Source organism: Podarcis gaigeae (assembly GCF_964106915.1).
Source record: "Podarcis gaigeae genome assembly, chromosome: 10".
In the NCBI taxonomy this organism is placed as follows: domain Eukaryota; kingdom Metazoa; phylum Chordata; class Lepidosauria; order Squamata; family Lacertidae; genus Podarcis; species Podarcis gaigeae.
In genome coordinates, this window is record NC_139686.1 from 16181525 (window position 1) to 16205291 (window position 23767).

General features: G+C 46.2%; 1 protein-coding gene across 1 annotated transcript in view; it reads left to right on the forward strand.

Annotated features, from left to right (window-relative positions):
- Positions 1–22561, forward strand: part of EPS8 (EGFR pathway substrate 8, signaling adaptor) — a 145290-nt gene extending 122729 nt beyond the window's left edge. The window contains exons 15-20 of the mRNA XM_083699669.1: positions 3119–3227; positions 4126–4263; positions 15214–15427; positions 17774–17954; positions 19241–19370; positions 20941–22561. Of these exons, the coding sequence (XP_083555795.1) occupies positions 3119–3227; positions 4126–4263; positions 15214–15427; positions 17774–17954; positions 19241–19370; positions 20941–21054 (886 nt within the window). The 3' untranslated portion in view covers positions 21055–22561. The remainder of the gene's footprint in view (positions 1–3118; positions 3228–4125; positions 4264–15213; positions 15428–17773; positions 17955–19240; positions 19371–20940) is intronic.
- The last annotated feature ends 1206 nt before the right edge of the window (positions 22562–23767 follow it).

The window sequence follows — 23767 nt, forward strand, 5'->3', positions numbered from 1 at the left end:
GCCCAGAGTGGCTGGGGAAACCCAGCCAGAGGGGCGGGGTACAAATAAATTATTATTATTATTATTATTATTATTATTATTATTATTATTATTCAGGTTTAGGTCTGAAAGCCACTTTCTTCATCTCTTCCCAGACCAAATGTATGGTAGGCAGCCACCTCTTCAAATCAGCCTATCAGTTCCTTGTCGCCCAGGTAGTTTTATAATCCCTTGCTAATTACTCCTCATTCTTAGAGTGCTTTGTTTTGCGAAGCAACCACTTCTTCAGCATCTCCTTCTCCCTTTTCGTGTCCCCTGGAGAGTAGCCATATTAGGGTAACTTTTCAGGTGATGGGAAGCATTAAGAAACAGGTGCATGAATGTGCCCAGGACTCCACATTCTGCCTTAGGCTGTGATGTTGCCTGTGGGCAACTTGCAACATATCAGAGCCACCACACCAAAGCAGCCATTGTCTCTCCCCACCCCACAATCTATCTGTCTCTCTGTGTGTGTCTCTCTCTGAGTTAAAATTTCATCCCTCCCGGCTAATGGAACATATTAATTGCTTGGTGCAACAGCTGAAGACAGTGGTGGCTGGACCCCTTTGGGGCTGATGGGGCAGAAACCAGGGAGCCCACCAGTAGGTGGTGCCAGAGCCAATGAGAGAGGCAGAGCCAACTAAGTCTAATTTTGTCCCCATTCTCCTCCTTCCTGCTGACAAGGTGCAAAACTGAGACTGTCGCAGCTCTCTAGCTGCCCCTGTCTGGAGGAGAATCAAGCTAATCTATACTACCATTTGAATACTTTTTGTAATAAACCATCCCTGGCTTGCCACCACTTTTGTGTCTTAATGTGTATTTATTTAAGTACATACAACAGGCATGCATGGACACACATTTGGTATCCAACCTTCCTTCCATTATGAAGCCCAAGGCAGGATACACAAAATTCCTGACCAGGCCTTGATAAAATTCAGGCTTGCTTAGCTTCATCAAGCTGCCTTCAGACCATGACCTGGGCTCAACCTGGCTTCCCAGCCAGACATGATTTCTGGTGAGCTCCTCATTTGGCAAACCAGCAAACACCTACAAGTTTCGGATACTTACGGGGTTGTTTTTAGAGAGCCATATGGCTTCTTGTTGTGAGTACCAAATGCTACGCATGAAATGGGTGATCAGAATTGCTGATTATTTGGACTGTGTTACTTATGGCTCTTTCCATCTCGCCAAAGCGAAGTGCTTACCTTCAGGTGCATATCTTCACATCTCAACACTGGGAACCTCATTTATCCAAATGATTTCGGGTGGGTGAGGAAGAACGCAGAGTATGTACATTACCAAAGAGTGAGGAAAATGGGGGCGTTGCTTACATTGGCCCACATCTGCAGAAGACAATTGGCTATTGCGACAAAGTCAAGAGCATTTTCAATAAGTGAGGGTCAGTCAACTCTCTGATCTCCTTCTGCTCCCCTCTTCAAGTAAACTGGAACAGTTCTCCACAGCTAACCAAAAAATACGAGGTAGCTACTGGAGTACCCAAAAGGTGTGCTCAGAATCAGTAGTTTACAATGGATGGATGGTGATGAAAACTTGTTTCCTGCTTCTGTGATGCGCCGTCGGCACCTGCTGTTGCACAACCATTGCATTCCATTTCTCATTATGTGTTGGGTTCCCTTTACTTTGTGCTTGTGACTGATTTATTAGGAGTAGTATTCCTCTCGGTGTTTTTTAAAGCTTTTTTCCACCTCCCTGTTCCTGAAGGCTGAGGACAGATGGCATTTAGAGTCAGGGCTGTGAAGTGTAACGTGCTAAACTTTTAAAATAAGAATGTTTTTCAAAAAGAAAATACAATGCATAGCTTTTGACAAACATCCTATTTTTATTTTTATTTTGTTGATGAAGAAATGTCTTGCTCCTTCAACCTGGGCTTTCCTTTGGCCCACGCTCAAAACCATGGGGACAATAGTGTCAGGCTAACAATCCAAAGGGGACGCAGGTGGCGCTGTGGGTTAAAGCCTCAGCACCTAGGACTTGCCGATTGAAAGGTCGGCGGTTCGAATCCCTGCGGCGGGGTGCGCTCCCGTTGCTCGGCCCCAGCGCCTGCCAACCTAGCAGTTCGAAAGCACCTCTGGGTGCAAGTAGATAAATAGGGACCGCTTACCAGCGGGAAGGTAAACAGCGTTTCCGTGTGCAGCTCTGGCTCGCCAGATGCAGCTTTGTCACGCTGGCCACGTGACCCGGAAGTCTGTCAAGACTGGCCCGTACGGGCAGGGGTACCTTTACCTTTTACCTAACAATCCAAAGACTGACAAACGCAGATGGCACTGTGGGTTAAACCACAGAGCCTAGGACTTGCCAATCAGAAGGTCGGCGATTCGAATCCCTGCAATGGGGTGAGCGCCCGTTGCTCGGTCCCTTCTCCTGCCAACCTAGCAGTTCGAAAGCACGTTAAAGTGCAAGTAGATAAATAGGTACCCCTCCGGCGGGAAGGTAAACGGCGTTTCCGTGCGCTGCTCTGGTTTGCCAGAAGTGGCTTAGTCATGCTGGCCACATGACCCGGAAGCTGTACTCCGGCTCCCTCAGCCAATAAATTGAGATGAGCGCCGCAACCCCAGAGTCAGTCACGACTGGACCTAATGGTCAGCGGTCCCTTTACTCCTTTACCTTTTAACAATCCAAAGAGCTATGGAAACTGAAGCCGTGGCAGCCAGTGTCCCTTAGCTTCTGGCTTATTGGAGATTTTCCCTCAACAATTTGCAAATGGTTACACATTTCTTGTTTTCCCCCACTTTGGGGCGAATTGCTGTGCTTTAAATGCGATGCAATGTTCTGCAAGTTGAATACACCTGCAGTGCTCATCTGCAGACGCTTTTCAAAACGGAACGCCCAGCCGCTGTCATAAATTCAATTCATATTTACAGCTGCTTCAGTGGTTAATGGTATTATTGTCCATTGCCAGCTTTTTTTTTTCTTTTGCTGCTGTGACGGATGCCTTATTGCATGGCATGGCAGTAAATTCTGGGCAAATCATCGTTGCTAATGATATTTGCCGGCAGGCAGCCCTTGCTGCTTCACTCTTCTCAGCTACGGTTCTCTGCAAAAGGAGCCGGATAACGTCTGGCCTCTTTTTGCTTTGTAGAAATTATGAGGCGCATAAAACCCCAACCAAGAAGTATGCCAAAACCAAGTACGACTTCGTGGGAAGAAACCAGAGCGAACTTTCTGTCTTGAAGGATGACATTTTAGAGGTAATGCAGTGCTTGTTTTGACCTTTCCCCTTCCCCGGTAATTTTCTGCTCCGTGCGGCACGCTTCTTGAATCATGTCGCTAAAAGTTTCTGTAGAGCTTAGGGAAATTTGCATTTAATGTGATTAGTTCAGCTGCATGCTTCCCCTCCCCCCCGGAAGCATTCAGAGAATTGACAGCATTAGAACAGAAGGAGATGCTGGGGGGAACGTATGACCCTGCAGACTTTCTCGGACTCCAACTCCCACCAGCATGGCCAATGGTCAGGGATGATGGGAGTTGTAGTCTAGCAACATCTGGAGGGGCACAGGTCCCCCACCCTGGACCTCCTGCATACAGAGCCACAGGATCCACTCTTCTCTGGACCCTCCTAAAGCAGAGAACACCTACCACGGAGGCTGTCAGCTAATTAAAAACTGCATTTTAGGTGTGCAGCTTTGAAACTGTTTCCCCAGGAAACCCTGGTGGTTCCTTGCAAGCATATAAAACCTCACTGTAAACAAAGGTTTGTTTAAATCAGTTTTTTTGTATAATCCTCAAAACACTTGCAGTCGGTCTGCAAATATATCACTGGGCATGTTGCATGTTGTGACAGCTTGTAACGTGCAAATTACAGGAAATGCCTAGTCCATTGTAGCTGTATTTGGAAGTGTAAGAATATTCAGAATCCTTTTTATAATGCTGAAGAGAACCTGCAGAAGACACCGGGTTCAATCCATTTAGATGAATCAGATTGCAGGTGATGGAAGAGCCCCTGTATGGAGCACGGTTGCTAGGCAGAATTAGACCATGGTGGACAATATTCTGTTCTAGGGTAAGGGAATGCCCTGTTTTTTCCCCTATCATGTAGGTGATGAGCTGACTTCCCATTTCCTTATGACCACGTTTGCTTTGCTCCAGGTTCTCGATGACAGGAAGCAGTGGTGGAAAGTCCAAAACGCCAGCGGGGTGACAGGATTCGTGCCAAACAACATCTTGGAGCCTCTCCGATCTCAGGAAAGCGGCAATGCAGAGCCATCGTATACACACACCATACAGGTATGTATCCCCCATTCTGTAGATGCTTCTTGCAGGAAAAAGGGGGTGAGGCTTTTCCCCAGAGGGGAAAGGCTCAGGCCAATCTGTAGAATGATACCCCAGGAACGCCAGGCGAAGCAAGCTCATTCTGGGAGTCTGGCAAAGCCAGTTCTATCTCTGCATGGCAGAGAGTCAAACAGGTCGGGTGGAGAGCTTTCCATCAGGCAGAGATTAGCCTGGCAATGGCGCCATCAGGGCAGAAGAACGAGCAAGGGTGCCCCCCCCCAACAAAGCTAGGCTACTTCTAGGGGTGTAACAACATCTGGACAAACAGCCATCCTGCAACTCCAACTCCAAATACTCATCTTTCCTGGATTCCTCAGCAGAGTTGTTAAATTGTCATGCTGCAGCAGCCTGACTGAAGGACTCCATCCTGACAACTTGTTTAATCTTTGTATTAAATGGCATTTGTGAGTGTCAGTTTCAAAGCACAATAGATTATCTTGCAAATGCAATACAGATTCACTTCACCTTTCATTTACAAGCTGACTTGATTCTTCCTCGTGTGGAGCAGAATCCGTCCCTTTAAATATATTTAGGTCCTCCATTTGTCTGCATTATTTAGATTCAAAGTCTGCTTGTGGATTTATTTGCGTTTCAAATAATTTCAAATGCTTGTTCTATATCGCTAGCTGTTGATGCCAAAGAGGGAATTTGAATTATTTAAGGTAGGGTTGTGTTCCGCACCCCTTTTCCACTGCCACATCCTCCTTGACTCTCTCCCATCCCATTTCCCCTCTGTAAGTTTGAACCCTGACCTTTTCTCGTATTTTGCATTGCATGTGTGTGGACTGATGGTTTTCTGGCTGGTTTGAGGTGAAAGTATGAAGCTTTGACTGTATAGAAAAAGTTCTCTAGATGCCATGTGTAGCCACTGAGTGCTGTGAAGATTCTTTTGTATTTTGAAGGTTTGGGAACAAGTTTTGTAGTTGATGGTGCACTTTGCAACGAAGCTGCTAAAATCGGAAGCAAATAAGGATTTAGTAAATCTGACAGTTTCAAATAAAACACACAGCTATCCCTCCACCCTTTTGTTGACCCTGACACTGTAGCAGACAATGACTTGTGTATGATGTGTACAGATATCGTTTAGATGCACCTGACTTTTGTCACTCGAGATGCAGAATTTTGGGACCCACCTTATTTCTGTGACTGGACATTGTTTTAAACTGTTTTTAATACTGGTTTTTAATTGCTGTAACCAACTCTGTGATCTTAAAGGTGGAGGGCGGGTATTTATTATTAATAATAAAACAATAACAACAACAGTTTTGTTCTATATTTCTTTGTTTCTAAAGGAACCCATATTGTTTATGAGGTTTAGGTTTGCTGTTCCTTTTCGCTTCTTAGAATAAGGCAATATTCCTCTCTGTTCCTGAACTAAACCATAGTTTCATGCTCCAGCTAAATCTGTCTGATCTTCCCTTGAAATTGTGTCGTTTTCAGTTGTATTGTCTGAGCCAAAAGCTAAAGCCTTTAATAGGATAATGAAGATTTTCCATTATTTACCATTCATTATTCAGAGGCTAAGATACTGACTTATACAAATCGTAATGTATCAATAAAGGCTGATGGAAACATTGGTAAGGTCTTGAATTACTGGTTTCAGGAGAATTCCAGCCCTAATTCCTGGAAAGTTGATAGATAATAATAATCTGGGCAAGCATTGATTACACTTGATCAGACTCAACCTTTGTCTCTTGTGAAACTACAGTGTGTACTTTCACTATTTTCAATAGTTGTGTAGTGGAGAATTGGCCGTATTTCTTCTTCTTCATCACCTTCACCTTCATCATCATCATCTTCTTCTTCTTCTGGTGTCCTTAGCTTTCTCCTCAACCAAGGTCCTCAGGGCTGCTCACAAAGGGGTAATAATAATTCAGAACAGCATATAAACCATTAAAAAAACTTTAACAAGAATTTTAACAGTTCCATCTGCAATCTCAGCAATAGCAGTGGACAGTATACAACACTCTAGCTAGTTTCTATAGCAGAAGTAAGGAACCTATGACTACAACTCTCATAATCCCTGACTTGCCTTGGCAAGGACTGCTACAGGAGCGCAGCCACCACAGAAAAGGCCCTGAAGAGGCGATCTGAGTAGATTCTTCCCTTGACAACCATAGCATATAGGAAGTTTCACATGGGACTAATAGGTCTTTAAGATTTAAAGGGCACACAGCACTCCCCAAGATGGTACGTTTGAACAGAGAACTGTACCCGTATATTTTCCTCTCACAGGGAGAAAAGCACCTCAGGAGGGTGATTTTGAGTGCAGAAATGATTTAATCACTACCTTCCCTCAGAACTGTTCCTCCAACCCAAACTGCTTTTGTTGTTCCTGTTCTTTTCAGGTTACAGGCAATAGTGTGTGACATCTAATTTGGTCCCTGGGTGCCTGAGCTCCAGATCATTTAGGATAATACATGTACTTTAAATTGCACTTGAGGCATGGGGTGGTGGGTTTTTTGGCTTTGACTATGGAGTGTTGAGGTAATTGAAGGCCATAAGGAACTGAGGAGGGGGTCGACAGCTTGTTAGGGTGGGAGCCTCTCGTGTGTGTGTGTTTTTTTTTAAAAAAAACACCCCTGCAACTTGGTAGGATCCTGTATGGAGTGTGGTTAGTTTGGGAAGGGATATAAATTTTTGAGCAGGCCCAGGAAATCCTTAATAACTGACTATCTGGGCAAGATCAGCACATTTCTAACAAAAAAACAGAGAAACTAATTCTTCAGAGGTGTGTAAGCATGTTCAGGAAAATGAGTCAGCGGTCCTCACGCCTCGATCTATCAAGCAGAGGGAACTGCAAAGTCACAACATATATCAAACAGCAGGCCTGGATTGTTTCCATGTTTTGTTTGCACTGTGTGGTGTGAAGCATGTTGTTGGATTGTTCTGGAATTTCCGCGGTGCTGATCAGTTTCCATTTGTCTGTGAGTTGATTGGTGTTTTATATACTGCCCAATTAACCATGTCCTCTGGGTGGTTGACAAATTTAAAACAATATGAATGCAGTCACCAGCAATCAGGTAAAACAATTCAGAAACGGCATGAGTCCAAAAATTAGCCTGATACTTCGTGAAGCAGCATAGGCTTAATAAAGCAGCATTGAAAACCCAGCAAGGGGGAAAACCACAATAGCTCTAATTAAAAGGCCCAGGAGAGCAAAAAGCGAGGAAAGATCATAGGGCCCAGGCAAGCATCTGCGAGGAGAGCGTTCCATGGCTGGGGTGTCACCATTAAGAAGGCCCACCTCACTACCTCAGATGGATGAACCTGGAGAAGACTCTCCAACAATGATCCTCATGTATGTTTTCCCTTTTGGTTTGTAACACCTTGGCTACCTAGTTGCAGCTTCATAATACAGTAATGAAACCATTCATGGGTGTTTGAGTCAGACTTTCACATTAGGCAAGTCATTTCCCCTGGTGAAACCAAGGGTCACTTCACAGTGGACTTATTTGGATATATTCTGCTGCCCCCTTTCAGTCCTTCTGCCAATTTTGTCTCCTTGACCCTGTGAAAGCAGAGCCCTGCCTCTAAACAACCCTGCCCCTACTGGTAGGTAGTTTTCATAATCTGCTTTGAAGCAGTTATTTGTTGTCAAAATTTGCTATAATCCATTAATCCCACTTTTTTAATAAAAAAAATGGGCATGAAAGTATTGCATGAGCAAATTGAACTCTATTTTTATGAGGGAGGTTTCACAAGACCCCAAGGAAAAGGCTGGAGGTTTCCTGAAATGACCCCATCCGCAGGGCACTTAGTAAGTCTGGACCTGGCTACACCTTAGCTGGCAGATCATCCAAGAGTCCCCAAGAGCCAGAGCTTCAGTTCCACCCTCCTCAGTGGAAGAGACAACAGACAGAGACCATCCCTCCACCCAGGAAGACGATCATAGAATTGTATTATTGGGAGTGGCCCCAAGTCCAGCCCCCTTGCAGGAATCTCAACTATAGCATCCATGACAGATGACATTCCAACCTCTGCTTAAAAACCCCCAAGGAAGGAAGGAGAGTCCACCACCTTCCGATGGAGTCCGTTTCACTGTTGAACAGCTCTTACTGTCAGAAAGTTATTCCTGATCTTTAGCCAGGACCTCCTTCCTTGTAACTTCTTGTAACTATTGGTTTGGCTCCTGCCCTCTGGAGCAGGAAGAAACAAGCTTGCTCCATGTGGCATCCCTTTAGATTTTTGAAGATGGCTGTCTCAGTCTCCTCTTTACTAGGCTAAACATACCCAGCTCCTTCAACCGTTCCTCATAAGGCTTGGTTTCCAGACCCTTGATCATCTTGGTTGCCCTCTGCACACTTTCTAGCTTGTCAATATCCTTCTTAAATTGTGGCACCCAAAACTGGAAACCGTACTCCAGACATGGCCTGACCATGACAGAATAGAGTGGTACTGTTACTTCCCTTGATTGGGACGCTATAATTCTGTTGATTCAGCTTCAGAATCATTCATCAGCACCTCCTGCCTTCTCAAAACTCACATCACTAGAAAGAGCAGCCCACCCTTATGCCTGAAGTAGTTCCACCACCCAAGACACCAGCTCAGAAGCTGCCACCTTTAAATCAAGCCAGGCTCCTTTAAGGGTGGCACTCTCATTCCCTGTAGGGGTGGAGCCAACAGCCCAAAGGGAGTCAAATCCCTCCTGAAGACTCAAGTCAGGAGTTTAATAGTTGTTGGAGCAATATTCAAGTTTTGCTTGTTTGGCACTCAGATGCACTCTGAGCTCTCCGTGGTGCTGATCACATCATTGCCCTCCTTATCTAGAGCCTGCCTTTCTGGACTTTGTCCCTGGCCTGGCTGCTCCAGAGCCAGGACTCAGCTGTGCCCCATCTGTCCTAGAACCCCACCCACAGCAGGGACTACTTCCTGAAACCGAACAGTATGTGACCATGCAATGTTGAGACTTGCAAATAAAAGAGATACCGGTGACCTGGAGGTGCTGAAGCAGAACAGAGCATGTGGAGCCTGTCCACCTCCCCATCTGTTTCCTCCATAGTGGAAGGAATGAGGTTGAAAGGAGAAAGTTCCATCCCAAGGACCCAGCAGGATGAGAGCTCAGTACTTCCACCTCTCTGCCTGAGTGCAATATGGGCAAGAGAAGAAGAAGCGAGTGCCAAATTCACCACGGAGTCCTGTGCTGTAGCTGTTAGTTTGCTCTGCATCCCTTTCCATGGAGGTGGGGAGCATAAAGGAGAACCTAATTCGCCGTCTTCTTTTTATTTTATTTTTTAAAATGCCCCACAGTCCCCAAAGCTCCGTTTATGCCCTTCTCCTAGAAGAGGAAAATAGTGTCATGCAATGTACAAATTGAGTAAGTCTAAACAAAACAGTGGATGTCGAAGACAATGTAGCAGAAGTGCTTGCCTGATACCAGTGGGCAGGGACTTCCAGAGAGTAGCTGATCCCACATGGAAGGATTGGTTCCTCGTGGGTGTGGGCAGATATGTCAGTTTCAGTTTCTCTTTTTCCCCATCTTAAATTCAGATTTCCACATGAGTTTGCCAGGCATAGGGCATTAAGGTTTTCATGAAGATTCATCAGCCTTCTAGTGCAAATCTCTCCTTATATATGCATTTCTGTATGCAATTTGCTAATATGCCCCGTTTTGCAAAGCAGTTTTCCCCAACACAACATATTTTTGTATGCTCTTTTCACTGAAACATGCATTCCATGTACACTTTACATTAGTTTGTGCAGTTGTTTTTACAGATTAAAAGGTAAAAAGACCCCTGACCATTAGGTCCAGTCGCGGACGACTCTGGGGTTGCGGAGCTCATCTTGCTTTATTGGCCGAGGGAGCTGGCGTACAGCTTCCGGGTCATGTGGCCAGCATGACTACGCCACTTCTGGCAAACCAGAGCAGGGAAACACCGTTTACCTTCCTGCCGGAGCGGCACCTATTTATCTACATGCACTTTGGCGTGCTTTCGAACTGCTAGGTGGACAGGAGCAGGGACTGAGCAACAGGAGCTCACCCCGTCGCAGGGATTCGAACCGCCGACCTTCTGATTGGCAAGTCCTAGGCTCTGTGGTTTAACCCACAGCGCCACCCATGTCCCTTATTTTTACACATTACGTTTGCACATTATTTGAGTATAAATTTGGTGAAGGGAGGCTAGGAATTCTAAAGTTTGATATTGATTCAATTAAAAATCATAGCTCCTAATTCAATGCATTACATTCACTACAAGAGGCAGAAAAATTACTAATTGGTGAAGCAAGACCCTAAGTAATTTTTAAGTGATCCATGGGATGGGGGAGGTTTGAGAACCACAGATAAAGAAAAATGCATGTGAGTGAACATGTACAAAATGGACACAGGTCAGAAATGGGACTCCTAACATACAAGCCTACCCTGACTTTACAGCTCAGCATATTGCCTCATTGCCTTTTTAATCCTGGCACTGGTTTAATGAGTTTTTTTTATATTACTAATATTTCTTCCTGCTGCCAAAAGATCTTGGCCATTTGCTCCTACTTGCAAACATGCTGGTGCCAAGTTTGACCAGGGTTTCCCCTTGGGATTCACTGCTTCCCCTTTGTATTCTTTGGAGTCCACCACTAAACCTTCCACAAGTCTCTTTATTTATCCGTTTGTGGCAAATGTCTCTCTGTGGGGGTGCAGCTTCTCTTTCACACACGTTTCCCGTGCCCAGATCTCCTGCCAGCTTGCTTAGATCCAACACAAGTGCCCACTGCCAACTGCTCTCACACATCCCCTTTCTCAGCTGCCTGGGAAATGTGTTGCAAATGAAGGAATGCGCATGGACAGGTGCTCATTCGGCAGTTGCCAGAATTGTCATTAAGTCTTTGCCAGTAATCCATGCAGTACCATTCTAGCAGAACTGATCGGTTGGGGACGAAGAGGAGGCGGGAGTGTTCTTTTTTAAAAGAAAGTTTAATTAAACAGCTATTGCGTTGAGTTTCTTGTTTCCAAATTTATCCAAATGGTGACTGCACTTTTTGGAAAAAAGAACTGTTTCATGTGCAAGGCCTGCTCAGGCATACTGCATTTCTTTTCTTTGTTAATTTGATTTGGTCCGTACAATTATGTACAGGGGTATAAAACCTGTGCAGAGAAAATCTAGGCTTTGAGTCTGCTCTCATTCTTACTGGGCAGAGCTGGGAGTGTGGAGTTAGCCACCTCCTTTTACAAATAGAGCATGGTGGGAGATGGTGAATGGGCCTTCAGCTGGGAGTTATTTTTTAAACAATTTTATTTATACCCTGCCCTCCCCAGCCAGAGCCGGGCTCAGGGTGGCTAACACCAGTAAAATTACAGTAAAAACATAATAGGGAAAAAAACAATTTAAAATACAGGTTAAAATGCAATTTAAAATGCAGCCTCATTTTAAAAGTAGCCCGTAGATCAAAACCATAAGGGGAGGGAAACATAAGGGTCAGACTGAGTCCAAACCGAAGGCCAGACGCAACAGCTTCGTCATGCAGGCCCTGTGGAAAGATGTCAAGTCCTGCAGGGCCCTAGTCTCTTGTGATAGAGCATTCCACCAAGTCGGGGCCAGTACTGAAAAGGCCCTGGCCCTAGTTGAGACCAATCTAACCACCTTGCGACCTCCAAAATGTTGTCATTTGTGGACCTTAAGGTCCTCCACGGGGCATACCAGGAGAGGTGGTCCCGTAGGTACGTGGATCCTAGGCCACATAGGTCAAAACCAGCACCTTAAACCTGACCCTGTACTCCACTGGGAGCCAGTGCAGTTGGTAAAGCACTGGATGAATGTGATCCCATGGCAAGGACCCTGTAAGGAGCCTCGCCACAACATTCTGCACCCGCTGGTTCAGCTTCAAGGGCAGCCCCGTGTAAAGCGAGTTACAATAATCACGCCTGGAGGTGACCGTCGCATGGATCACTGTGGCCAGGTCGGGGCGGGAAAGGTGCCTTCCATATGTTTTGGATGTTTATGGAGGCATGACCACGCACATGTACAGTGCTGGGAACCTGGAAGTGGCGGGTGGCTCATGAGGACGCCCTCCCCAGAGCCCAAAGAGGGAGTCCTCTTTGGGCTTGGGGTGTGGGGGGGGTCTCCTTGTGAGCCAGAGGCACAGCAGGGCTTTGCTGAGCCTGTTCAGCTGAAAGCAGCAGCTGCTGCGCTACCCTGTGCACCAGCTGTCAAGCGGGGAGGCTGAGCAGCATCAACAAAGCCCCACTGTGCCTCTGGCTTGCGTGAAGCCCCTGCGCAGAGCCCCAAGAGGATGTCCACTCTGGGCTGGGTCTCCTCGTGAGCCACAAGAACTCTCCAGGGTGTTCCCCACTTGCACACATTTCTCTTATGTGCGTGGGGACCTGGACCGTAACCCCCACATAAGTGGGGAGTCACCTCTATATGTCTCTTCCTGTCCCCTGCCATCACATCATGGTCCACGGAGCTCCCTGGCTAACATTGACCCCCAGTAGTTATATCCATTCAATTCCTGAGTTACACATCCCCACAAGCAACTTGAGGGATTTTTATTTAAAATCTAATATTTCTATTTTTAACAAGTTTCTGGTCCTCATGGCTCATATCAGCGTAGGTGCCATCTTGTGCTGGAGATTGTGGGTGACCGCAACAAAGGGCTTCAACTTTGCCCATTGACTTTTTGGGGGCCCAGTACATATCAGTATCTCTGAGAACATATTGCCCATTTAAAAAGCGCATGACTTGGAAAAAGCATTGCATTACCACATGATACAGTCTATTATCCCAGGAGTTGTTATTATCCCAGGAGGCAGATAGGTAATGCAGTCTAAACCACTGTATTATATTTTAGTATACTATAACACACCCGTAATGCAATCCTGAGCCAATATAACACAAGCCATGGTTTGGTTTGCTTTGCTTTGTGACTGCACATTGTTGTCCCAGCTGGTGATGGTGGGAATTCTAATAGGAATTCAAAAATTGGCAAGTAATTGCTGCCATCAAGAGTCAATGAATGCTACTTAAAATGCTGGAAGGCTGCTGATTCTGTGGTTGACGTTTCAACATTGTTCCAACTTGTCTAATTTGCTTTGGTTTACTTCATTTTTCTTGTAGCAATTACTGGGAGAACTCTCTGAGGTAATTCAAATTGTTCTCATATAAAATGGATGAAGCAGTGTGTCTTGTTAAAAGCTTTTTGGGAACTGTCCATAAGATCTGCCGCGCTCCTCAAAAGCCTTCTCTCCCACCTCACTACTGTTTCCTCTAACAAATTTCCAACTTCCAGCCTTAGGGAGTCTCAAGCGAGGCTTAACATCTGAAGCTGCCCTATGCAGGGTCAGAAAACTTGGTCTGTCTTCCTTATTACTGAGCTGGCGCAGATGGAATGCTAAGCAAAACTGTAGCTTAGCAAGAAAGCTCACGGTTCTGGAAAGGAAATCACTGCAACTATGTTCTACCCCCAGTTCTTCTGCCATGAGCTAAGCCACGGTTTAGCTGGCTTTGCATGTCATGGTTTGTCTCTCTCCAGATGCACCACAAGCTGTAACTAAGGTTTGATCTTGGGTTTACAGCTCATAGATTGTCTGGAGAAAACATGCTCTGCTTCAGAATGGTATATTATTATTATTATTCACAAATACTTCATGAGGAATATCTTTTGCATGGGCTTTTCACTTTAGATTAGCCATCAAACATTCGTGGGCACTAAAAGAAACACACACATACACGTCTCTCTCTCTCTCTCTCTCTTTCTCTCTCTCTCTCTCTCTCTCTCTCTGTGTGTGTGTGTGTGTGTGTGTGTGTGTGTGAATTTTGATACCTAAGGAAAGCTCAGTTGGTTAGATCAGTGTTTCCCAACCTTGTGCCTCCAGCTGTTTTTGGACTACAATTCCCATCATCCCTTGCCACTGGTCTTGCTAGTCAGGGATGATGGGAGTTGTAGTTCAAAAACAGCTGGAGGCACAAGGTTGGGAAACACTGGGTTAGATCATGGTGCTGATAACACCCTATGGGACAGCTGCATATTCAGGTTGGACTTAGTGTCTCTTCCAACTCTGATTTTATGCATCTGTAAGACCTATGTAGGTGACTCCTGCTGTGTTTGTGGAAAGGCCATAGGTGTGTACCTATATTCCTGTGCATTGACATGGCACAATTCTGCATGATTAAGGAGGCAGATTAAAGGATCCAATACGGTCCTTAAATCTCTTATTTTTGCACAGTGCTTGAGCCTTACTATATTTGGTGGCTATTTAGCAAGACTCTCCCTTCTGCACAATACTTCCCACTCTCCGTTTTTTCAGATCCCATGTAGCTTCCCAGGAGGACAAAAAAAAAAAAAAAATATGCCCCAGCGTTGCCATCTTCACTGTGGTTTCCTCTGCTGTTAAGAGCTCTCGAAAAACTATAGAGCCTTTTGAAAACATTACGCAGCCAGACCTCTTGAAAGTCTGTAGCCTACTTAGCAGGCTGGGACTGTAAAGGTGTTCGCAGTGTGAACTAGCCTTTGGGGAGTGCATTCTCGCCTGCTCTCTCCAGAAGTAAGAACACTGTGGACCAATTCACATTGTCCCCAGGCATGCAATCTCTGCAGTTAGAAGGAAAAGTAAACCTGCAACAGTAATCCTTGAGCTGATGCACACCCACACTATGGTGATAGGTAGACAGACAGACAGACAGACAGATGCATTAAAAACTATTTTTTAAAAAGAAGACCAAGAGATGGTGATCATCTACTGACTTAGGTTTCACTCTCTATTTTCCTCTTCCTGCAATGCATGGATGTGCTTTACCTGCAATGCCTCTCTCGTGTTGCTCAGGTTTGACACGTGGAAAATAAGCAAACAATTGTTCACTCTTGCAGAGGTTTAGTTAACGCATATATTCTGCAAAACAAAACAAAACCCCAACAACTTGGATTTCCCCCACAGCTATGAAAAATGTATCCTCTTTTTTTGTGTGTGTGCATTTGTAGAAGCAAAGGACAGACTTTGTTCCGAAGCAACCTGACCCTGCTCCTGTCGTCCCTTCACCGCCCCAGACGCCACTTCCTGTCCCTCTCCCACCAAGCATGCCAGCGCCCATCCCAGTTCCTGTGCCAAAGGTGCCCGGAGCCATCAGCCGCCAAAGCAGCACCTCAAGCGAAGGCGGGCGAGACGGACAGAGGCAGAAGCCGCCCCCTATAGATCGTGAGTCTCTCTCTCTCTCTCTCATTCTGTGTGCCAGAAAAATCATGTGTGTTGAATGATGCAATTAAGCTGCTTATATCCAATTAAGTCATACTCCAAATACCGTATTTTTCGCTCCATAAGACACACTTTTTTTCCCTTTTAAAATCTAAGGGGAAATGTCTGTGCATCTTATGGAGTGAATGTGTGGTCCCTGGGGCTGGGGGGGGAGAACCCGGGCTTCCCCCACCAGCCCCAACAAGCTCTGGGAGCAGCGGGAAGGCTGCGCACAGCCTTTTCGCTACTCCCCGACCTGCTCTTTGGGGCTGGCAGTGGGGGAAAGCCGGGCTTCCCTCCACCGCCAGCACCACAAGCTCGGGGAGCAGCGGGAAGGTTGCTCCTTTCAGCCAAAAGGAACCTGAAGCCTCCGGAGCACAGCGGGAACTCCTGCTGCACTCCGGAGGCTTTGGGTTGCCTTCACTGAAGGTGAAGGCAATGTGGGAGAGGGAGAGCTGCGCAGCGCCCCTTCAGCGAAGCAGGAGAAGAAATGGAAGGGGCTCCATTTCTCCTGCTGCTTCGCTGAAGGGGCGCTGCGCAAAGAGGGGGAGAATTTTTTTTCTTGTTCTCCCCCTCTAAAACAAGGTGCGTCCTATGGTCAGGTGCATCCTATAGAGCTAAAAATACGGTAGTACCATTTAGGTCAATGGGCTTAACTTGCCGAAATTCATTTATTTCCTTGGTTCTGCTCTGAGTATGGCTAGTGTTCAAAACCAGCCTGTCACTTGGGGGAAATATGTTCTGAATACTCCACTCAACAGAACTTGTCATCCATAAAATTTGACATCGGAAGTGGTGTTGAGAACCAAAGGTTCTTGGGGGTTTCTGAAAGCCAAGTTTCTAGCTCTTAGGGAGGCAGACTGTACAGGTATCCTCTAGGCAGGAAATGGGCTTCTTCTATCCTCCTCTTCAGCCCATCTGCCTTCAGTCTCCATGCACAGACTTTTGCCGTTCCCCCATTCCAACAATTCCAGGTGCTTTGGAAAACACGGCTGTAGAAAGCAGACTTGACTAATGCAGACATGCTTAATTTTCACAATTTATTCTACTCGCAGAATCGCTTCGGTTAAATTTTGGTGCAGAAGTAGCCGCAGCCTTGACCAGTGAACAGTCAGCTATTGCAAGGCTGGCGCTCCGATCCCTGGAGGGCTGTGCCAGCTTTTCATTGTGCTTGCTTTGCTATGTGCGGCACGTGCTAATTTTACAGGATGGGAAGGAAGAAGCACAGCCAAGTCTTCTTGGCTGGCAGAATTCAAAGCAGTGATTCCCCTTTGCTCTTGAAATAGCCAGTGTGGGAGACAGGAGCTAAGGAGGAGAATGCTGCAGTAGCCAAAAACCCTAGTGATGGACTGTTTTTGGTGCCTACAGAACTGCCCTGCTAATCTCAAACAGCCAGTGCTGTTGGTGTGATATATAGAACCATCCTAGTACATTCTTGTTTATTAAACATAAATGTAAAGGGACCCCTGACCATTAGGTCCAGTCGTGACTGACTCTGGGGTTGGGGCACTCATCTCGCTTTATTGGCCAAGGGAGCTGGCGTACGGCTTCTGGGTCATGTGGCCAGCATGACTAAGCCGCTTCTGGCAAACCAGAGCAGCGCACGGAAACAGCGTTTACCTTCCCACCGGAGCGATACCTATTTATCTACTTGCACTTTAACGTGCTTTCGAACTGCTAGGTTGGCAGGAGCAGGGACCAAGCAATGGGAGCTCACCTCGTCACAGGGATTTGAACCGCCAACCTTCTGATCAGCAAGTCCTAGGCTCTGTGGTTTAAACCACAGCGCCACCTGCCTCCCTATATATTAAACATATATGGCCCTAAATACTAAGGAACCAATCAACATAAAGAACTCCTAAGTTCCATTGATTTTAATGGGGGAGATGAAGAACATCCTTAGCTCTCTCATTGAACACAATCGGGCTTAAAAGTGCTTAAGTTTGGTTAGATCACTCTCTAAGTGTGCAGTGGAGTTCACCACAAATCCTGCTAAATGTGGGGGGAACAGAATTCTGCAAAGTTGATTATGATTTGTCCTTAATCCTAAAATTCTGGATTAAATGGGGAAAAAATCTGGTAATAGCTATACCATTTGACAAGAAAATGGTATAGGGCCTCAATTCTATGCACATTTACTGAGGAGTAAACCCCACAGCATTTACTTCTGAGTAAACCTGCATAAGATTGTACTGCAGTAAAAGCAATCAAAGCGGATGGCAGGAATCAGTTTCCCTTTGAGTCGCTTCTTCAAATACATATTTTAAACAGTCAGTTTTCTCTTCTTCCTTCTCCTCCTTTTTCTTGAAGGACGGAAATCTCAGATGGAGGAAGTCCAGGATGAGCTCATCCACCGGCTCACCATTGGCCGAAGCGCTGCCCAAAAGAAGTTCCATGTGCCACGATCCAACGCCCCAGCTATCAACATCAGCTACGATTCCTCTCCTGAAGACGTGAAAAGCTGGTTACAGGCGAAAGGCTTCAACCCAGTGTGAGTTTCAAGGAGCAGCATTTTCTGATAAGAGTTGATCAGAGTTAAGAGGCAAGTAGACCACCTGAGGTGCTGCATTGGCCTCAACACCATCCTGTCCGAAAGAGCAGATCATCTGCTTTGCTTACAGAAGGTCCCGGGTTTGTTTATTTATTTTAAGAGTTGGCAGTATGGCTTAAGTGCAGTAGTCTCTAAGCCATGTGCAAGTAACTGAATGCTGTAAGGTAAAGGACCCCTGACCATTAGGTCCACTCGTGGCCGACTCTGGGGTTGTGGCGCTCATCTCGCTTTATTGGCCGAGGGAGCTGGTGTACAGCTTCCGGGTCATGTGGCCAGCATGACTAAGCCACTTCTGGCGAACCACAGCAGTGTACGGAAAAGCCGTTTACCTTCCCGCCGGAGTGGTACCTATTTATCTACTTGCACTTTGACGTGCTTTCGAACTGCTAGGTTGGCAGGAGCAGGGACCGAGCAACGGGAGCTCACCCCGTCGCGGGGATTCGAACCGCCGACCTTCTGATCGGCAAGTTCTAGGCTCTGTGGTTTAACCCACAACGCCACCGGCGTCCCAACTGAATGCTGAGAAAGAGATAAAACTGGACTTGGACCTGGGAGAACAGAATTTGCATCCCCTCTTGGCCATGAAGCTCACCTTAGGCCAGTCGCGATCTCTTAGCCTAACCTACCTCACAGGGTTGTTGGGAAGGTGAAACGAAAAGGTGAGGAGGAGAACCATGAACCACCACCTTGAGATCCTTGGAAAATAAAGGAGGTATATCATTGTAACAGATAGATAGGCAGGTTCTGGAAGTTCAATAGGGAAAGGGGCCTGTCTGATCTCAGCCGGAATGGAGTTCCATAAAATTGGGCCCACAATACTTAGGATGAGGTTGGCATCCCCTGCCTGGAAAAAAAACCCCTGCTTGAAATCCACTGCCATTACTGATCCTACAGTAGGTGGACCTGTGGTTTGGTTCCCTTCTGAATAAACTCCTCCAAATTGCTGGCGTACTTCACAAAAGCAGGATCAAATTAAAAGATGGTGCTTGATTCTCTTCCCTTCTGAGTTCATCTTGGGACCAAACAAATATGTTTGGTTTTGAGTTTAGGCTTTTAGGAGCCTACTTTTGGGGGGGGGGGAGGCCTCAGCGATTTCTGGTTGCGTGTTGTGAGTGAGCAATTTCTTTCCTTTACCCGAGTATCACATTTTGCATTTTCTTGTTTGTTTTTATATTAAAATATATATATAGCTTCACTGTGCTAATCTGTTGCTGCTTATCCTACAGAACTGTCAACAGCCTTGGGGTTTTGACTGGCGCTCAGCTGTTCTCCCTCAACAAAGACGAGCTAAGGACTGTGTGCCCCGAAGGAGCTCGAGTCTACAGCCAAATTACTGTTCAGAAAGCTGCACTGGAGGTACGTGCCGAGTCGGTTTCTCCACCAAATCCATCAGCTTTTGCAATCCTAGTTCCCCATCCGTACTCTTAGGTGTTAGGCATGTTCTGTCTGGATGCGCCAAGGATTGAATGACCAACACACTGCATGCATTGAGCTCTGAGCCCTTCCACTCAGGGTAATGACAAAAGTGGAATGAACATTAAGCTGGGTGTCATTTAAATGCTGAGTTGGGGCTTCAGCAGGAGTTTGGACTAGATGGCCTTTGATTTTCCACTTCCTCCCAAAAAGGCACTGCGGCAGAAGACTGCCTTCAGCATCTCAACAGTTTAACTGAGAACTTAGCTGTACCGTCAACAGAATCTCACAGTGCAGCTCTTGCTGGATCATAGCACTTCAAACTGCATGCTGCAATGCTCCCCCACCCTCTTAAAATAAGCAAACACACCACAGCACTAAGATCAGAGATAAGCTTCTGCTTGCTCTAGGATAGTCATAGTTAGCAGCAGAGGCAGTGCTAACATCAGGGATAAGCCTTTTTAGTATCAAATAGCAAGCAAATGAGGCTTATCTCTGAGCTTAGCGCTGTGGGATCACAGTGCTAAGATCTGGGGAAAGCCTCTGCTTGCTCTAGGAGAGTCATAGGTGGCAGCAGAGGTGGTGCTAACATCAGGGATAAGCTTCTGCTGCTGCCTTTTTTGTATCAAATAGCAAGCAGGGTCTTATCTCTGATCTTAACGCTGTGGAGTCACAGCGCTAAGGTCGGGGGAAAGCCTGTGGCTGCTCCCATGGCTAGAATTTTGAATCACCTGGCATCATACGACCTGTCAAAGTGGCCTGTTTGGAATCCAACCCTTTGGCTATGTCCAGTTCCCCAGGCCTGCGCTACACATAGAAAATGGCAGTGTTGTACAAAATGACTCTGTCCACCCTTCTCGAATAGCAAGCCCACTTTCCAATGTGTGGGGAGTTGGTTTAGGAAGTAGGAGGCAAGTTTGAACATGCAATCTCTGACCTTCCACCTGAAGTAGCACAATCCAGTAGCAGCTGCACTGAATGGCTGCTCCCTCTCTCATAACACTAGAACTCACGGACCTCCAATGAAGTTGAAGGTTGGAAGACTCAGCGCAGATAAAAGAAAGTGCTTCTTCACACAGCTCATTGGGAAACTATGGAGCTCACTCCCACAGGAGGCACTGTTGGTCACCAAGGGTCATCTAGCCCAACCCCCTGCAATGCAGGAATCTTTTTCCCAATGTGGGGTTCAAACCCACGACCCTGTGATTGAGCGTCTCATGCTTTGGAGGACAAGGCTATCAGTGGCTACTAGCTATGTTGTTCTACGCTCAGAAGCAGAAATGTTTCTAGATACCTATTGCTGTAACCTAACCTAACAGGCTTCTCTTATATTCTTATTCTCGGCTTTGAGTCTCCTCAACATGTTTTGCTGAATCAGAAACCTTCCTCCGCTCCTACCCCTGTTAAATAAATGGATTTAATAAATGCATTTCATAACTGAGTCAAATCTTGGCTCTTGTGCAAAAATAGGCTTGTTTTGAATCTCTCCCCCCCCCCTTTTCTGATTTCAAAGGCTACCAGTGGAAGTACAGAATTACAAGAGATTATGAGAAGACGGCAAGAGAAACTGAGTGCTGCCGCCACGGACTCGGGAGTAGAGTCTTTCGACGAGAGCAGCAGCCACTAAATGCATTCTCTGTCCATTTTTGTTTGTACTTGCTCAGAAAAGGAGGAAGAGCTCCCATTATTCTGGGCATTGTTCCATCATGCTTTGTTTTAGGAAGCCATGAAGAGGAAATGTCTGGTTGATGATGACTATTTATGTAGACACAACTTGATGCCATAAACCAGCCTTCGTCAACCTGGTGTTCTCCAGATGTTTTGGACGACAACTCAACTGGGGCTGATGGGAGCCGTCGTCCAAAACATCTGGATGGCACCAGGTTGATGAAGACTACCATGAAGAAAGCATGCAGCTGGGGGGTCAGTGGGGCCACTGGTGTTCCCCTTCTCCCTTACTCAAAAAGCACATTTAATGGGAAATGAACCAGTGCTCCCAAGGCTGCCTAGATAAAGCCAATCATTTCATGCTTTTCTGATCTTCCCCCTTCTTCTTCTTCAAAGCAGGCAAGCAAAATCACACCGCTATCTGCAGGGCAAAGACGGCCACTGAACCACCTGATTAAAAGAGAGAAGGAAAATCTGTGGGACTGTTGTTGTATGACTCCAGCTTCTATCAGCTCTGGCCAGTCTGTCCAATGGTCAGAGCTGATGGCAGCGATAGGCCAGCCGTGTCCAGAAGGTCACTAGCTCCCAATCTCTGCAACAAAACATGTTGAAATTTGTGAGCCAGTGTGAATCCAAAGGCACATGATCTAGCCAGGGAGAATTTCCTTTTAAGACCCATTGATGTCAACAAAGGAGTTAAACATATGTGAGCTTTTGGCTCTTTGCTGCTGGAATCAGTGGGACTTCATGGCATTGGGAGTGCACCATTTCGCTTGTCCTGTCACTGTCATCTATAGCCATGGGCTCTTTCTCTCCACATCTCATTTCTCAGCACCTGAGATGCCAACGGCTTGAATCTTCCATACAGACTATGGCCACTCTTCCAACAAATTCACAAGATGGTTTCTTAACGGAGATAGCGATAGCAGGGGTAACTTATTCTGGATTCCAATTTTACGGCTGTTCCGGTGGGAATGAGCACAAGAAAACCAATAAAGGCACAAAGGAAATGAGAACAGAAGTCTCAGTTTTTTAAAAGGTTCAGGGCGGGGCAGTTGGACCTTTCGAAGGTCTCTGTGTGGTCATTCACAGTATTATTTCTGAAGGGCATCATGTTAACTTCACCCGTTGAAAGGGAAACCCAGGTTTTCTGGGGGGTGGGTGAAAGGCGATTGCGAGAGAGAACAAAGTATTAATTTCCAACTGAAATCTTTTGAAACATGGCCAATCCGAGTTAAATATTCCAGTAAATGTTGTTTATGGTACTATGATGACTTCTTCCCTCCACCTCAGTTTCCCCAGTGCAAAATGTTCTATTCTGTCACCTGTATATAAAGGCATTACGAAAAGAAACCCATCGTGTCATTTAGAAGAAATTAATCATCTAGTTTTATTAATTTTCATGGTGCCTTTTTCACATGACTCAGCTGAAAGTCTGCAATAAACACTATTTGATGTATGTAAAATGCTTTGCATTCTCTGTCGTGATAAAGGGAGGGTGGAAACAAATGGTGAAAGGTTAACATTCCGCCCCCCCCCCTTTTGCCCCAAAAGAATGGATTCAGACATTTAGAAACCAGCTGTGGTATAGTCCCAAGTTATAGCACCTGGATTTCAGAGGGAGGGAGTGTGGGGGGGGGGGCGGCAGTTTTGAAGCATTTCCCTGGCTTGTTAGGCAGTGGTGGACTTCGGACTCTCAAATTTCAGTGGCACCACGTGTGATGATTAAATTCCCCCTGCCGTTGCCTCTCATGCTCGGTTGTGGTGTCCCCTGCAGTGCAGCGCCCAGTGTGGCCAAACTGTTTGTGCCACCTCTGGCTGTGCACATTTCTGCTGTAGGCCCCCTCTCATACTAGCTTTCCATCTTCAAGGATCTTTTGAGATGAAACATTTAAATGCGATCGTCCACCTGCATTCCAACATTATATGGTCCCTGGGAGGACTCATCGACATGACAATTTACCATATTTTTCGCTCTATAGGATGCACCCGACCATAAGACGCACCTAGTTTTAGGGGGGGGGGGAACAAGAAAAAAAATATGCTCTCCCTCTCTGCTCAGCGCCCCTTCAGCGAAGCGGCAGGAGAAACGGAGCCCCTTCCATTTCTCCTCCCGCTTTGCTGAAGGGGCGCTGCGCAGAGAGGGAAAGCTGTGCAGCACCTCTCCAGCGAAGCGAAACCAGGAGAGCAAGAGGGATCGGTGCGCACCGACCCCTCTTGCTCTCCTGGCTTCAGCAAAAGCAACGCGAAGCTTCCGGGAGCTCCCACTGCGCTCCGGAGGCTTCGCGTTGCTTTCACTGAAGCCATGGAGCCTGCATTCGCTCCATAAGATGCACACACATTTCCCCTTACTTTTTAGGAGGGGGAAAGTGCTTCTTATATAGCGAAAAATACGGCAATTGCTTGAATTGGCTCTTCAAGGAGAAACACCAGTATGAAAACCGGGATTTATCATTTAGCTAAATTCTCTGCAGAGCGGGTTTGGCAGATTGGAACTCTTGGATTTTTATTTAATTTGTTGCATTTCTATCTTGCCTTTCCAACAAAGAGCTTCAGGCAGCTTGCGTGATGTATCCCCCCCCATTTTATTCACCCAACGACTATGTGAGCCAGCAAGTTGGTGAGTGACCAAAGACCACCACTCAAACTTTGAGACTGAGTCCGGATTTGAA